The sequence below is a fragment of the Batrachochytrium dendrobatidis genome (genome assembly GCF_000203795.2).
Source record: "Batrachochytrium dendrobatidis JAM81 unplaced genomic scaffold BATDEscaffold_5, whole genome shotgun sequence".
Taxonomy (NCBI): domain Eukaryota; kingdom Fungi; phylum Chytridiomycota; class Chytridiomycetes; order Rhizophydiales; genus Batrachochytrium; species Batrachochytrium dendrobatidis.
The window spans coordinates 424,721-440,586 of NW_006281103.1; the positions used below are offsets into that span (position 1 = coordinate 424,721).

Sequence of the window (15,866 nt, forward strand, 5' to 3'; positions counted from 1 at the left end):
CATGTATTTAACGTATATTTTAAAACAAGTTTCAGTTTAAATAAAAAATACTGGCTGTTTTTCGAACGCATTCCAGCTTGATTGCATGTCCATCCGCAGTAAACCCAAACAGTTCTGATGTGATAGGAATTGTTAAACTAGTATATATTGCAAGATATTTATAGTGTGATGACAAGGTAATTTGAACTGCACGCAAATCAAAAGGCTTCATTTATAACAGTGAAAAAGGCATGATAGGCTTCAATGTTGAACCAAACTTCCTAGACAACAGGGTATTCCAATGAATCTTATACGTGTTTAGATAGTCATGGTGCAAGAATAATCAATATAAAAGTTTGAATCAGAAGCGGAAAGTATGCTGGTAGAATAGCGATCAAGCCTTGATATCTTTCTCGTCCTCTGCAAGTTCCTCGTCATCCGAGTCTTCAAAGGTCTATTATCAGAATTCAAAACATAGTGATAATTGGTAAGTTGAAACAAAACAATATAAATTAATCCAGGAGTAGATTGATATAAAGATTGAGCATTAACACTCAAACTTACCGGCATACCGCCAGCACCGCCACCAGCACCACCAGCCTGTGCAAACATTTTGAGCATCTCTTCATTCATTCCGCCCATGCCTGGAGGAGCATCCATGGCAGCCTCGACAGGTTCAGGATCATCAAAAGTATCATCAACGAATTTGGAAAAGTCGGTTTTCAACCAGGGGAGTTTTACAGAAGCCTTTTGCAAACGGGGCCAAAAGCGATCGTTGGTATTCTCCTTTTCAACGACAAGAGAGATGGATCTATTTGTGATGGTTTCGTGCCACGACTAAAGCCAAATTGATTGAATTAGTATGCGGACAGATCAAAAATGCAACAATGTCAAGCACATCAATATAGTTACATCAGACTTGACAGTGGAAAACAAGTCCAGATGGAATCCGTATGTCTGACCACCAACAACAGCCTCAAAAGTAAGACTATCAGCAGACTTGGTAATGACGGGGGATTGAACATCAACAAGTCTAATGGTAAGAAACACAGACTTTCTGTCCTGTGCCCACATCACTTCAGGAGCACGAGTGATAGTTCTAAATATATAAAGATAGAATTAGCATATGCCAGCAAGTCGAGATTGGCGATATTGAGGAGTAGATCAAGATTGGTTGAAATTAGATCAAGAGATTGCTGTAGCTGAACAAAGTCTATATTTATTAAAAGTAAGATATTACACAGTACAAGTTTAATAAGATCATACCCAGTACTCATCATAGCCAAAAGATTCAATAGAAGTTGAAGGAAGAAACAGAATTTGCAGAGCGGAAGAAAACAGTAATTGATGGTTGAACTGTATATATAATGGTTGAGCTTTATATATACAGTTCAGACTCTATATCTGCTTATGTTTGAATTCAAATCAAAATTTGTGGTTTTACTAGCCATGACAATCACTGGATCTACTAATAAAACAACCCTTCCTGTTGGCACCGCTCCATTCTTTGTTAGTGAACAACTTCGGTCTACTCTTTCTGTCATTGACAATGCTTTCCATATTCATCGTCCCGATAAACACTCTCTTACCGCTTTGTTTGGCTCAGCTGTCTTGAATTCGCCTGTCAATTCATTTCAGGATAGTTTGAATGCTTCCACTCTTCATTCTGTTTCAGCCCAAGTGATTTGGGATGCCATCAATTCCCCTTTTTTTGGAGAAACTGCTTCGAATATGCAAAGACGATCTTCTAGTCTTCAAGCAGCCACTCGAAATATTCAAACTACTTTGGCTGGTCCATTGAAATGCATTCTTGAACATAAATCTGGCCAAGATTACAACAGTAAGACTGGATCGTATACTCCTCTTGGTCATACCGATGATAATTCGACAAGCGCTTCCATGGATATTGCCCATTTGGTAGTGCTATCAAAAGCACTTGCTACCATCAAGGCACTTACACTTCAAGAGCTACTTGATGATGTCCATCCATTATCTAACGAGATTTCGTATTGGGAACAGCGCGAATCTTCTAGATGGTCACTGGCATTTTATATTCTACAAACCCTTCCTAGACAGCTATTTGATGGAATATGCATCCTGTTTTCTACTGTTTTTAAGAGAGCTGGCTCGGGGTTATTCAAACACACCAACGCGTTGCCAGATCTGTCTAGCGCGGATTCAGATCTTGCCGGTTCTACTTCACATAGTGCTTTTAGTCTTTTTCAACTTTCGCAATCATTTTCATTGGGACTATCTCTTCGATTAAAACCACTTTCCTGGATTGATATGGCCAAACGAGAAATGTCCGTCAAACGAGAACGACTAATGAATGCTCAGCTCTGGCAAGCACAGTGTCTTGGTGTTCTTATTCGTAGTAATATCAACAGTGTATTTCAGCCCGATCTTTATTCTTCCAATATATCTTGCTCCATGGTTGCAGTTGGATCTACAAGAGCCAAGGGCAAGTCTCGCAATATTGGAAAGCTGATTAAATATTTTGCTTCCAAGAAACCTGACTCGAATAGTTCGAGTAGTAGCAATACAGAAAATACTACCGAATTAAAAAAGACTCTTTCTGCCAATGTTTCTAGAGAAATTTCTGCAATTGGTGCAGTTGTGAATGCTCTTTCTAAAATGGGCCAAGATATTCCAGCTTCTGACGAGTTTCTGCCGCTCCATATTGGTCTGTATTTGACAGCTATTTGAAAATTGATTTATAGTTTAAACCACTGATTATTTATTCTGATTTGATACATCTTGTAGATATTGGACCAGATCGACCCTCTGCCAGTATTAAATCAATGTATACGGATACTCTGGTATTGACTGAAACTCTCAAGACTATGGCACGACAGTCTAGTGAACTGGTGGAAAAACTGGGACGGCCATCACTGCTACTTCGAGTCTGGTTGCCCACTTTTATTACTGCTCTAGGTGGTATAGTTGTACTTCGATCTGCTTCTCCTAGAGAGATTTTTGAATTTTTCAAAACCACCTGCATGAACATGTGGGAGTATGGTAGTGACTTTGTCACCAATTGGATTGTCCAGCCATTGGAGAATGTTCTCAAAACAATTAGACACGATGAGGCTCAATTGGCATTGTTGGGATCAGAGAGTTTGGCCTCTGACTTGGATGTAAGTATTTATAATGTGATTGATTCAAGTACGTTTTGAAAGGTCTTTGACTGAATAGTTGAATGTAAACCTCAAGTCATTGGAAAGAATGGTGATTGAGTTTGCTCGCGATCACGGCGAATTGGATGCAACTCGTCTTAAGGAGATTGGCGGCCGCGTTCGACTTGGAGATCTTACAGCAGTTCTTCAGAGTTATGAGGTAGACATAAAGCAGCCTTTAAAAAACATTATTGCAGGTAAGCTGACGCGTCGGCCACCAAGTACTTTTGATATCAACCATAGTATATCAATACGACTAATTTTAAATATGAATTTTAGGAGACTTGATTCGATCTCTGCTTATACAAATTCAAAAGACTAAAGTGGATGGCGAGTTAGCAGTGTCAGTTTTAGATAAGCTGCTAAAATCCAACGAGCTCAACTTTGCGTTTTTAGCTGTCATGCCTACACTGCTGATTACATATGTAGGTATTGGATGGTTGCGTCATGTATTGACGCCTCAGCCAGTTGCTAGTTCCAACGTAGTACAATCTATGAAACGGAGTTTAAGGTATGTTTACATGTCATCTATAACTTGTGCTGTGAAGGTACTGATTTATATTTATTTGATCTGTTTTTTGGTGTATAGAAACATTGAACGAATTTTCAACCAAATGGATCTGGAACAAGAACCAAGCGAAGTATCCATTTCATTTGGACTTTTATTGTGTGAAACGTGTACTTTGCATGAGTGTGCAATGGCTTTGCCGAGATCGATGGGAGGTGGATCTACACTTGTGCAAGACATAGGAGATTTGGAAAACATTGTTGTGTTTCAACAAGAAGTGTCTAAAGCAGGCATGGCAGTATTGGCACGAATTTGGCGAACTAATCTGTCATTATAGCTTGATTAAACCAAGTGAAACCATATATAATAAAGAGCAAGTCGGAGTTTAACCAGAGGATTCCTAGTTCGATCTGATTATTACAACTATTATAATAGGATATAATGCATGTGGATAACACCATTTTCTATGAAAAGCAGCCATACCACACTGTAGATATTGCTGCTCGTCCGCCAATACAATCAGCAAACATCAGTATCCGTCCTATGGGTGGATTAGTACGTCCGTTAATGGTGGACATGAATAGTATTACTAGCAATGCTAGCAGTAAAGTCATTCAGAACCCATCTGAACTGTCTATCAGCCAGCAGGACAGTGTAGCAGTCCGAGAGCGTCACATCATTCCTGCCAGTAGAACACCTGCACCCACTCCAGATGCCATGAGCAGGTTTAGAGCGACATCAAAGCTGCTCTTCACCCCAACAGGACGCAGACAGTCGTCGACAACTACTCATCAGTCCAGTCTGCTACTCACCAAACCTCGAACAGCAGCAGTCCACCAACCAGACTCGACTGTTGCCATTAAAGTATGTTCAAGAATCAATAAACATGCAAGTTGTATCGTAAACTTACTAATATTCAACTGTAGATATCCAACACTCTTGTCCGAACAAGCCAGACTGTCATCAATCCTCGCTTTTCAGACTCTTTGGACATTCCTTCTTGTTCATTACATCGACACAAAGTGCGCAAGGTTGCAACACTCACCGCACCAACTGAATTCCGTCATCATTCCATTCACAAGAAACCCAACTCGGTCAAGTCAAAAAAACCTTGTGTGGAAAACCTTGACTCGACCATTCTTTTAACCCAACCAACTGCTTGCTCAAATCCAACTGTTCAACCGATTGCTACGCATCCCAAATCTCTTGTAGTCACTAAACCAGATCCAGCCAAGTTGGAGTATTTTCAATCACTTTTACGCGATCACCAGCAAACTCGACACACTTTTACATTACCATCACATCATGTTAAAAACAAATCTCTAGCAAAACCCTCAAGTGTTGCTGCTCATGATTCCTCAGCAGCTAAAAAACAAAACCTTTTTTCATCAGGCATTCACAATGAAAACATAAAGGAAAATATATCTTCAACTCTGCACAATCATCCATCACTTGCAGTTACTCAAAAAAATATAGACCGATCTGCAGAGATACGTGATTACATTAAAGCAAAAAGGCGAAAAGAAATGGAAAAAACTGAGCAGGCTGCTTTAAAAGAAAAAGAAAGACAAGAGAGCATCGCAAGCAAGCTGAAACGGCTAGATACAGTCAGAATGAAGCAAAGGCAAACCATCTCCAAACGCACTGATAAAACTCTAGTGTTCCAGTCTGCAGCGTATCAAAATTCACAAAACACTGAAAATGATACTGGCCACAGCAATAAACTTGGTTTGGTTTCAAAGGCTGTATCTGATGAAAAGTCTTCTGAAAAAGATGAGTTTGATAAACCACTGCCTTGTATGGATAATCATCTGTTTACAGCTTTAAAATCAGATACACCACCAAAAAACCCAGTTTTTGACACGATATCCTCGGCAGTAAAGCTTATCGAACATTCAGAAAAACAAGTCATCTCGCCTGATAATCTGGGTTCTATAGTTTTACCCAATACACAGCTTCCATTACCAACTCTGCCCTTGACTCCACCAGTTGCACAACCAGCATCGTCAAGTAGCATTGCGCATTTATCCGATGGTATTACTTTTACTCAGCAGACATCACTACGACAGACTTTGCCTACTTCATCGCTTCAGCTTGAACCTCACTCGCAGGTTGATCCATCGCAAATACTAGTCATGCAACAACTCATTCAAAATATGGAGGCTCTTCAAGATCGTATTCAACAGCAAATAAACCAATCTCGTATGGCTGATTTACATTCTTATGACTCGACTTCAGAAAGCGCATCTTTTATTTCACAACCAATTGTATCTACTTGTGTCACTTCCACAATAGATTCAGCCCATATTTTGGATGAAATTGTGATTGCTGCAAAATCGAGTCCAATAAAAGACACAGCAAAAGATTTGAGCTCCACTATAAAAGCTGCAAAGCCAGTAGTTGATAATGGTGCAAACTTTGTTGGTGTAGAAAGCCTTGCAGCATATTCACGTCAGAGTCTAAATCGTATACGGCGTAACCAGGCTGCTTTTGTTATCCAAACATTCTTCAGGCGCTATGGCGGATTAGCAGCTAAAAAACGAATACTGGCGAATACTAAACCTTTTTGTTTTTCAAACCAAGTTTCAGCGACTTCCTACGTGGATACTGCCTGTATTTCCGATATTTCACAAACTCCCATCAAGCATCCAGCCGCGACATTTGAGACTGCCAAAATGGAAACAGTACCATTTATAGAATCGTCTGAAAAGCATTCAATTGAAAAAGTACATGCATCTATTGAGCACACTCCAGCTGAAAATACCGTCGCGAAACTTGATACTGTCAAAGATACCCCACCCAATTCTCCTTCTACCATGTCAATACTCATTTCACCAGCTCAATCTTTTCAACAATCAGTCAGTCTAGAACCAGACTGCAAGCAGAAGGAGTCAGATTTAAATGAGTTTAAGTTGCTATTTCGGCAAGTGGCATCTTCAGATCAGTGCAGCATTGTCAATATTTTTGCACGCAAATTACATTTGGAATCTATTGCTTTACCTGATGCAAAGAGTGAAATAGATGACTCTAAATTAAAATCAGAACCAGTATGCACTGTTTCAGATCAAGTAATTCCACCACAGCCAATACAGCCGGTTACTCCAATTCAAGCCCCTGCTCAGCTAATCGGAGAATTTGAAATATCGCCAGAACCTTTGGGTAAAATTATAAAAGATATTCCTACTTCTGTTTCATTGCCTTTGACAACCACACTTTTTGAATGCTTAAACCCAGCAGTCATTAGTGAGCAAATTATTACCAAAAAACTTGAAAATCCAGTAGAATCAGATTGTATTACGACAGACCACCCATTACAAAATCAGCTGTCGCAGCATGATCAACAAGGACATCTTGAAGATTTCAAATCCGAGTATTCCGAAGTGTTTGAAGGTTTTGACAGCACGCATACTTTGTCCTCGAATATTGAATCTCCATCATTGTCATCGTCAAAACTTTTAGATTCAAAACATCAATTCCAAGAATCCTATCCACAATTACCCGAGACTAAAGCCAGATATCCAGAAAATCAAACCACACACTTGCACGACTATGGTAGTTTTCATCCCACTCGCCGTTTTTCAGACACTAAAGATTCTTTCATGAACCATCCTAATGGCTGGCTTAGTCCAACCTCACTTTCTCGAAAATTTGAAGCAGATCTTCAACTTTATTCTGCTATTCACGATGCGCATATCCAGTATACTGAAATGGACAAGAATCATAGTGTTGCTAGAGCAAAAATTGAGTCTGCTGCTTTGGCACAAATGCTAACTGATCAACGTAAACAACACCAATTGGATTTAGAACGAGCAAGAAACGCCAAGCATGCTGCGTTAAGCACACGCAAAGTCGTTTCCGCCCATCATATGCCAAATACTACTCAGGGCAACAAAACGGATGTCCCATTTAAACCTAGCGTATCGCCACAAATTGCAACTCAATATCAGACATACGATGAAGATTCATTTGCATCGGCTTTGTCTTTAGATGCCCCGGTTATAGCAACGAAATCTGGCGTGCCAACAAGTGAGAGTGTATATCTTTCAGAAAAAGAAAACTCTGAATCAATCAATCAAGTCATTGACCAAGCTGTTTCTACCCCTAAGCATGAAACAAGTATATCCGAGGTATGTTGAATTAAAATTTCGATACTGGATAAATGTTTCCATCTTTGACGGATTGGATCTGATTTATTTTTTGTTGTTAGTTTATCGAGGATCTATCGTCACATTTTTCTGTGAAAATTAAAACTGATGAAACAAAGGATGCTTTGGAAAATGTTGCATCAAATACTCGACATACACAAGCAGCCAATCAAAATGCAGACGTCACTCCGTCATGGCAAAGCCAATTTGAGCATGCCATTCTACAAAAACTTGATCAGGACAAGGTTCAAATAGAAAGCTTGAAACAAATTATTCTTTCTGGCAAGTTGAAAAATAAGCCCAAGACAAAAAGCCCTACTAGAAAATCACACAGTAAAAAAACTGTAAAGAACCCAAAAAGTCCACGTACAGCCTCGTCAAACTTGAAAGAAGAAACACCTTTTAAACAAAAACACAAGTCTATCCAACCATCAATAGATTTAATTGATGATGATATATTATCAGCATCTAACGCGTTTTCCTCTCATAGCACGCGCTCCATTTCAGAAGCCATATTAGAGGATATTTCCGTGAATGCATCTGTTTCTGAAATAATTTATCAGGATGCCTTTAATTCGTTTGAAAGCTTTCATGAATCTACTGAAACTGGATCATCTACTCCACGTGTCAACAAACATGTTTCAGCCGTGTCTGATCTAAATCTAGTCTCATCTGGCACAGTCACTCCAATTCCAAAAACCATATCGTCTACAAGCAGTCTTACAGAACTTCAGCTAAAACTTGAAAACATAACACGCTCACTTGATCCATCTTACCTAAAAAGGAAGGAAGAAAAATTGAGTGTAAGCCGCACGGCTGCTAACGAGCTAATAGTCAAACGAAAAGAGTTACAGGCGTGGGAAGCTCGACTAAAAGCAGAGCAAGATCATATTTCTCGTACACTTGACGAAGCATTTAAAGATATTGAGCCGTTTAAAGTTGCAACCAAATCTGCTGAAAGTGAGGGATTTCATCCAGTCAAATCATCTGCTAGGATACATACAGTGTCCAAATCTGAAAACATAGAACCGGCGCTATACAATAATATATCTACAAGCAATTCCAAGCACGTATCATTACAATCAAAACCAATAATTGTTGAAAGCATTGATAAGGATGTGTCGCACGAAGTTGATACATCACACTACGACTCTGTCCACGAAGACTTTAGCGTATCATCAATTTACAACTCGGATTTTAAAATGTGCATTGACGGAACAAGTAATCTGTCCATACATAACTATTCGCACCAAAAAGAGAAAAAATCACCTCGATCTGTTGTAGAAAGCATTCGTACATCTGATGGTATTTCTGAAATTGACGAAGCGATGGAAGAATTTGAAGACTATGACAAAAATGATTTATCCTTTGAACACAGTATTCAAAGTATTGTGTCAAACGCTATTGATACAGCCAAAAAAACGTTTCATCTTGATCGAGACGCGTCTAAATCTCCTGTAGCAGAAATCAAGCCAGAATTGGTTAAATATGAACAGGATGAGTTTGATTCTATTGGTTCTACTAGCCACTCGGTGTCAAAAGAAATTAAAGTAGATATGGAACCGGAGCCTACCAAAATCAATATAGTACCTATTTCAAAATCGATTGCTCTTGTAGGGGCAGTTAAAGAAATAGAGCCGTGTGTGAATAATGCTGAATTGGTTGCTGCTGAACTGCGGATATCTATTTTAAACGACCAGCTTAAGAAAAAGCAGCAAGTGCTTCAGCTACTTTCAGAAAAGCGAGAAAATCTGCGAATAAAAACATTACTGGAGACTGAAATGAGATTGCAACGCCAGATCGAGGTAATTTACATTTCAATCAATGATAACTTACTATGCTGCTAAAATTACTAATACATATTTCAATTTATGACTGTTGTACAGGAATTGGATACGGCCGCGGCTGCTTTTGAACTCGAACTAAATCAACCCGTTGAAGTACCAACGAATGTCACCACCTCTCTCATAAAAACACAGCCAGTATTAAAAACGGCAGTTTCTGATGCTATACCAGCATCTGCTGCTACAAAGCATGTACATATGTCAGCAGAGGCTTCTGTTGGGGGTTTTACCGAAAAATATATATTTTCACTGACAAACCCATCACTAATACAGCAATCAGCCGCACCAATTTTTGCAGAAACTACTTCATTGGCTGTTAATTTGCCAGTAGATGTAAAGCCCTTCAATACAGCGTATTCATACAACGAGGATTCATTTTCTGACATCTCGTCAATTCATCACGCGCCTTCATCTACTGTCTTACAGTCGATACCTCAAGATATCACGACTCAACCACCAATACTACCTGTGGTTGAAATCACTTTACCCAATATTCAAAAAAGCGTAGCCATGCCTTTATCCAAACCTCTTGAGAATCTCAATGATACTAGCTCAGACATTTCAGAAGATTTTGAATTTGAAGTCCAAGAAACTTTATCCGAAACTCCACTTTTTAGTTCGGTTATACCTAAATCATTTGAAATTTCTGCACCTGCATTAGTTTCCAATACTGATGCATCATCAATCATTGACACACCAACACCTTCTCTTCCAAATGCAGCTGCTTCATCTGAACAGTCAAAAATCGACACTCAACCTGTGATTTCGACCCAATCATTTTATAGCAACGGTAGTTTAAATTCAATCGCTGAAGCAGAGACCCAGTCCATTGTTATTTCAGCGCAAACTACAAAAAATGACAAGTTATCAATTTTTGACAACTTGATATTGAATCCTGTTGATTCTATGCCGTCGCAAAACGATACTGACGCAATACAGCCTATTTTTTCTGTTTTAAAGTCAAATACCAATGCAACAGATTCTACTGAAACATTGATAAAGGTTGGTGTTGTAGATAATGTTGACGATGATTCATCAGATAGTATTTCTGAAGAGTTGAACTTTGAAGATGATACGGCCAGTCCGACCAACGCTGTTTCCTCTGATCTCAAAGCTGACTTGACAGTTTCTGCACAAATTGTAATGCCAGACCAAGAAAAATCTGGTTTTACTCTCAAAATTTCCAACGATTCAATCAAGCCATCAGCAAAGTCTGAACCGCCAAATAAACTTTCTACAGGCTCAGATATGCTTGTCATCAACTCAACATCAATAGAGTCTGTTGACTCAAAACCGGAAATTTGTCAAAATCATTCAAAATCAATCGAGAAAGAAACACCACAAAATGCTCCAGCTGAAGTTGATTTGAACAAACTTGCATCATGCTTGAATGTGACATTTGAACAATCAAATACTGATCAACACTCTTTAATTTCTGACTCATTGGCGTCAACCAAACTTTCAAATCTAGATCTTCCATTGCTTCCAAAAAAAATGTTTTCCGATGAAACCATTGATTTTATCACCGACTCGATATTTGAGAAATTATTAGCTGATACAATATCCAAGATTAAAACATGTCCTCCTCATCAGTATGTATCCAATATCCATTCGACATGTCCTCCCACATCGATCATTCCGACAACCGTTCCATCTTTAAAATCGATTAAGAAAGAAGTAGTATTTAAACCGACATCACTCGCAGGTATTATGGACATACTTGTTACCATACTGGAAAATTTAGACTTTCCTTTGAATGGCCATGGATATACTTGTGCTCCATTTCTACATTTTTCTATTCTCGACAAGCTCTCTTATACCATCGATAACACAGTACTAGAAATACGCGAGCTAGTTCTTGCTGTAGCCAACGAGACCCTATATAATTTATTTGAACTACACAGACAGTATGATGATCCCATAAGACCTTTTTTAAAAAAACAGCCATTGAAACCACATGCAATAACTCGTCCAGCACTTTTAACTGCAGTCACAAAGGCTGTAAAAGACTACGTCGAGTATTCAGATATTCATGATGAAAACCTGGATGTGTTGCTTATTGAAGAAATTAAAAGAAACGAGCGAGACTGGCTTGCATTGGATATTCCAGAAGCTATGATACGACTCAGACTTGAAGAGGAGATATGGGATGAGCTAATTGGTGATACTGTTTTGGCTGTTGGTGGTGCTTTTGGCTAATCTCGATCTGATGTGTGCTAGAAGTTTATAAATGACTCATCGTCTCATAAGCTAACCCATTTAGCACAATTGTTTATTAAATTGATAAAATAAAGCCTTCGTTTATATATCGACTTGAATTAGATTTCAAACTCTTTATCCTAAATATGGTTTTGGTTAGTCTAGATCATATAGACACGTGTTGATTAACTTGACTGGGATATGAGTCGAGGTCGAGTCACAATGAAGAGTTGTGGGTGCTGCAATAGGCTTAGCATCAGCAACTGTATTTTGCTCAACTTCTATCCCTGTTGTAGAAAGTGCTGCCAAAATATCTTTTTTTGGCATAATATCTACCACCACATTCCCATTGACTCGATGTGCTGTAACAGTATGGGCATTGTCTTGCTTGCCAGCGTCAACGACCAAGTCGGGATCTTCATCCATGCTATACGTATTTTCTATGGTGTTCAAAATTTGAACTGTTGAGCTGCCATCTTGGTGAACTACAGTGATTTTGTTCCATAACTGAGACGTAGTCTTGTATACCACCAGCACTCCGTTTGAATCAGAAATATCAAATGGTTGTATACGCGCAGTATCAATCTGTGATTCAAACTTGAGATGAAGCTTCCATTCTACTCCACTAGCATCCCTAAATCCAATGCTTGTCTAAAATGCATTGTGTAATCATTTAAATTCCAAATTAGACGACTGAAATACGTAAAACAATAAAGGTTTGGCAAAAATATACATTGAAAATACCTCTTCAGCTTCGATAAAAATATCTAAAGAATCTTGAGCAATATTGGCCACATCAACAACAATAGTGGTATGCATAGCTGATTGGGTGATGTGAAACGGTGGAATTTGCGATTTGGATTGCGTGATTTTGAGTTGGTCTGTAAACTGCTCTACCAAAGCAGAAACATCCTTTTGAGAACTAATGTTTTGGACAGACTCGTTTGATTCAGATGCAAGTTGAGATGAGACTTCAGCCGCCAATTCCATTGGCTGATTTTCAATTTCATCAGAATCTGTTTTCTCTATAAAACCAAAAGTTAATGTGTGCTTTTTTCACTCTTTTTAATGAAAAGCAATTTATAATATTACTTGGAAGCAAGCTTGCAACGGTTTCTGATCCAAGCACACTGATCAACGGATTAGTATTCGTTGCTGATATATCTTCAACCAAAGACTCAATGGGCTCGTCCTCTTGCTTTACAAAAGTGATATCCTCATGATCAGCCTATTAACAGTCAATCACAATACAGTTAAAACCAAGCACCAATCACTCTCAAAAATTATGTATAATACTGACATTAAAAATATATATCCGATCATCTATTGCAACTTACCAGTTTACAAGGCGCGGGAACAACCGGAAGAGTAATTACGAGATCTGATTTGCTTTTATCAAACTTTGCATCGCCCTTTTCGTTAAAAACTGGGAACGGCAAGTCAATGTGTAATTTGTATTTTTCAGAAACTACTAAATTCAAGGTCATTGGATCAACATCCAGATCTGCTTCAGACGCAGATGCCTAAATATGGTTTAAAAACAGCCAACCCATTACTAATTTTAAAAAAGTGCACCGTGCATAGTTTGTTTGGTTACTTACGATTCCAGGCAGAGATATTCGAATAACGATCTTGTCTGGACGTGCTCCATTATGCTTTTCTCGTTCGCTTGTAAACTTTTGATAATCATCAAAAAGTTGTTGGTGCACGATTGTATATTCAGGGACTTTTGGTCCAATTTGTACATTGGCTACAGGTATCTGCTTGGTGTCAATGGTATTTTTTTCAGCCATACTTTTTTTCTGTTTCTGTATTTTTTCAATAAACTCGATAGATGTTTCTACATTAGATCTAGCGGGTGAATCTCTTTTCGTTCTAATCATTGTCATTGCAGGTGTTCCTTTACACTTCATCTGAATTTGCTTATAATCTACATCAAGCATGCAACATTTTGCTCAAGGTGAGCAACACTGTTTAAAATACAGAAACCGCGAAATCTAAATTCAAAAACATCAACCAACCTCTTTTCAGTTTGACGTTAAATTGCTTCTCGATTCCCTCAATTGCTGTAGATTCCAATAATCTGGAAAATGCTGGGTAACTTGAGCCCATCTTGAGTGTATCTGGGTGAAACACACAATCGTATACTTGGCAAGGTTTTTTGGCTTAAAACGGTGTTAAAATTGAAGAATCAAAAGATAAGAGTCGTTAGGTAAAATCTATGAATTGCAGTTTTAAAACTATCAGTAGTACAGTAAATCACACCATTATCAACATCATCGCGAGGAGATGCAAGACTATACGGGATATTCCAATGTTTTCCGCCAGGTTTTGAAAAACTTTTGGAAGTACTTTGAGCAGCAGCCTCGATTTCGACAGATGAACACATGTTGATAAAAACCTTTACTGGAGACTCGAAAGTATCTGTAGCAGTCTTGATAACATAAACTCCAATAGGCTTAACATATCGAACATCGTTTCCCTTTTCTGACTCTAGCATTGATAGCTCATGCTCATAAATCTGAATGAATTGAGCAAAACTCCGACACGATTTAGTTGCATGTATCTGGTAGGTAGTCAACTCATAGTGCTAAACAAGTGATTCAATACCTCTCTGTTTTTAGGATCCGAAAGTTCGTTCATATAATCAAAAAACAGCGTGCGGAATTCCTTGTCCTTGAATGATTCTTGAAATCGCTTCAGCTCCTATTGGTCAAATGTATTCATAATATGTAAAAATGGAATATCTCTGATTCATATTACTTGAATTATTTATATTTAATTAAATTGGCTGCAATATATATTATACATACATCCGCAGTCATGGTGACCTTGTTGCCATCATCTGCTTTAGTATTTGTCATGTTAAAATTTGCTGATTAAAGTCGACAACTCGAATTTTCAACATCAATTACAGAGCAATATCACGTGATACATTATTTGACTTTTTAAAATTTGGTCAAATCCAGTTGTATTCATATAAAATGGAATACTGTTTTATATTGCCTTTTGATTTTGAAAATGTGATCGTTAAATATTCATTGTAATTGACTATTATCGATTGACTTTGTCATTTTCAATCCTTGAATAAACACAACATTCATCATATATATCCTAAAACCTCGGATACGTTTTAATTCAAAAAATAAAGACTGCACTCAGGAATGCAACTCTACATGCCAATCACCAGGAAATCAGTAAACCAAAGAGTTTAAAAACAACATTCAATAAATTGACACCAGTTATTCCATGAGATTGACTGTTTATTAGACATTTATTTTTAGTATTCCATTTTACGTGAATACAGCAAGTAATCCACAAACTTGTCAAATAATGGCACAACAACACCAAGGATCCTTGTTGGGTGCGCTTGCACATCTCACTAAAATGGAGCAGCGACCTGATGTTCAACAGCAGCAGAATACACCTCAATCATATCATCAGTACCCAGTGCAGCATCATCAACCAGATGCATCGTTTGGTTATAACGGAATTTCAAATGAACACACCAACCCACAAAGCTATCAGCACCGGAATAATAGAAATACTCATCAATGGAATGCTACTGAGCGAGGTGGTAAGAATAGAAGAGGTGGTGACCGGAGTAATAGAGGTGGGAATCGTCAGTTTCAATCCAATCCAGTCCAGTTTTCTAGACAGAATGCATATCGTAAGGTGTGTTGCATTCACATATATACAACTGGATTCAGTCCATTTTACTGTATTGTCATGTACTGTACTTTTGCTACTTGTAAGCAACGTCATGATGTAATGACTAACTGAGTTTTGACATGATCAACGAGCAGAAACAGGATATTCATTCCAATCAGGAAATGGGTCCTAAAGTTGGACCAGCTGGGGAGCGAATCTGGCAGATAGGAAGAGGAGTGTATATGATTGATGGAGACGAAGCATATTTCAAGCACTCGTTCATAGACGATCCTTGGCTGCTGCTGGTGCAACAGAAAGCTGGATCTCAGCATTCTATATATTCAAGCACTCCATCTTAGGCAAT

The 15,866-nt window shown here is 38.4% G+C and overlaps 5 protein-coding genes across 5 annotated transcripts; 3 read left to right on the forward strand and 2 right to left on the reverse strand.

Moving 5' to 3' along the window:
- Nucleotides 1–183: 183 nt before the first annotated feature.
- Nucleotides 184–1,257, reverse strand: BATDEDRAFT_34938 (Hsp90 cochaperone SBA1; the record flags this gene model as incomplete). Its single annotated transcript, XM_006678504.1, has 4 exons — nucleotides 184–433; nucleotides 544–816; nucleotides 892–1,078; nucleotides 1,246–1,257. 4 exons carry the CDS (start codon nucleotides 1,254–1,256, stop codon nucleotides 374–376), a joined length of 531 nt encoding a protein of 176 aa, XP_006678567.1. The 3' UTR covers nucleotides 184–373.
- Nucleotides 1,258–1,428: 171 nt separating this feature from the next.
- BATDEDRAFT_24389 (uncharacterized protein) lies at nucleotides 1,429–4,000 on the forward strand (the record flags this gene model as incomplete). The annotated part of the gene is made up of 5 exons (XM_006678375.1): nucleotides 1,429–2,662; nucleotides 2,743–3,116; nucleotides 3,175–3,352; nucleotides 3,435–3,666; nucleotides 3,745–4,000. The coding sequence occupies 5 exons, from the start codon at nucleotides 1,429–1,431 to the stop codon at nucleotides 3,998–4,000; spliced, it is 2,274 nt and encodes a 757-aa protein (XP_006678438.1).
- Nucleotides 4,001–4,090: 90 nt separating this feature from the next.
- Nucleotides 4,091–11,851, forward strand: BATDEDRAFT_34939 (uncharacterized protein; the record flags this gene model as incomplete). Its single annotated transcript, XM_006678505.1, has 4 exons — nucleotides 4,091–4,527; nucleotides 4,590–7,790; nucleotides 7,871–9,613; nucleotides 9,695–11,851. Exons 1-4 carry the CDS (start codon nucleotides 4,105–4,107, stop codon nucleotides 11,849–11,851), a joined length of 7,524 nt encoding a protein of 2,507 aa, XP_006678568.1. The 5' UTR covers nucleotides 4,091–4,104.
- Nucleotides 11,852–12,007: 156 nt separating this feature from the next.
- BATDEDRAFT_87966 (uncharacterized protein) lies at nucleotides 12,008–14,715 on the reverse strand (the record flags this gene model as incomplete). Its single annotated transcript, XM_006678674.1, has 9 exons — nucleotides 12,008–12,502; nucleotides 12,596–12,876; nucleotides 12,944–13,079; nucleotides 13,189–13,374; nucleotides 13,453–13,781; nucleotides 13,873–14,016; nucleotides 14,117–14,372; nucleotides 14,462–14,557; nucleotides 14,665–14,715. 9 exons carry the CDS (start codon nucleotides 14,713–14,715, stop codon nucleotides 12,008–12,010), a joined length of 1,974 nt encoding a protein of 657 aa, XP_006678737.1.
- Nucleotides 14,716–15,184: 469 nt separating this feature from the next.
- Nucleotides 15,185–15,861, forward strand: BATDEDRAFT_24392 (uncharacterized protein; the record flags this gene model as incomplete). The annotated part of the gene is made up of 2 exons (XM_006678376.1): nucleotides 15,185–15,526; nucleotides 15,655–15,861. 2 exons carry the CDS (start codon nucleotides 15,185–15,187, stop codon nucleotides 15,859–15,861), a joined length of 549 nt encoding a protein of 182 aa, XP_006678439.1.
- Nucleotides 15,862–15,866: the final 5 nt, after the last annotated feature.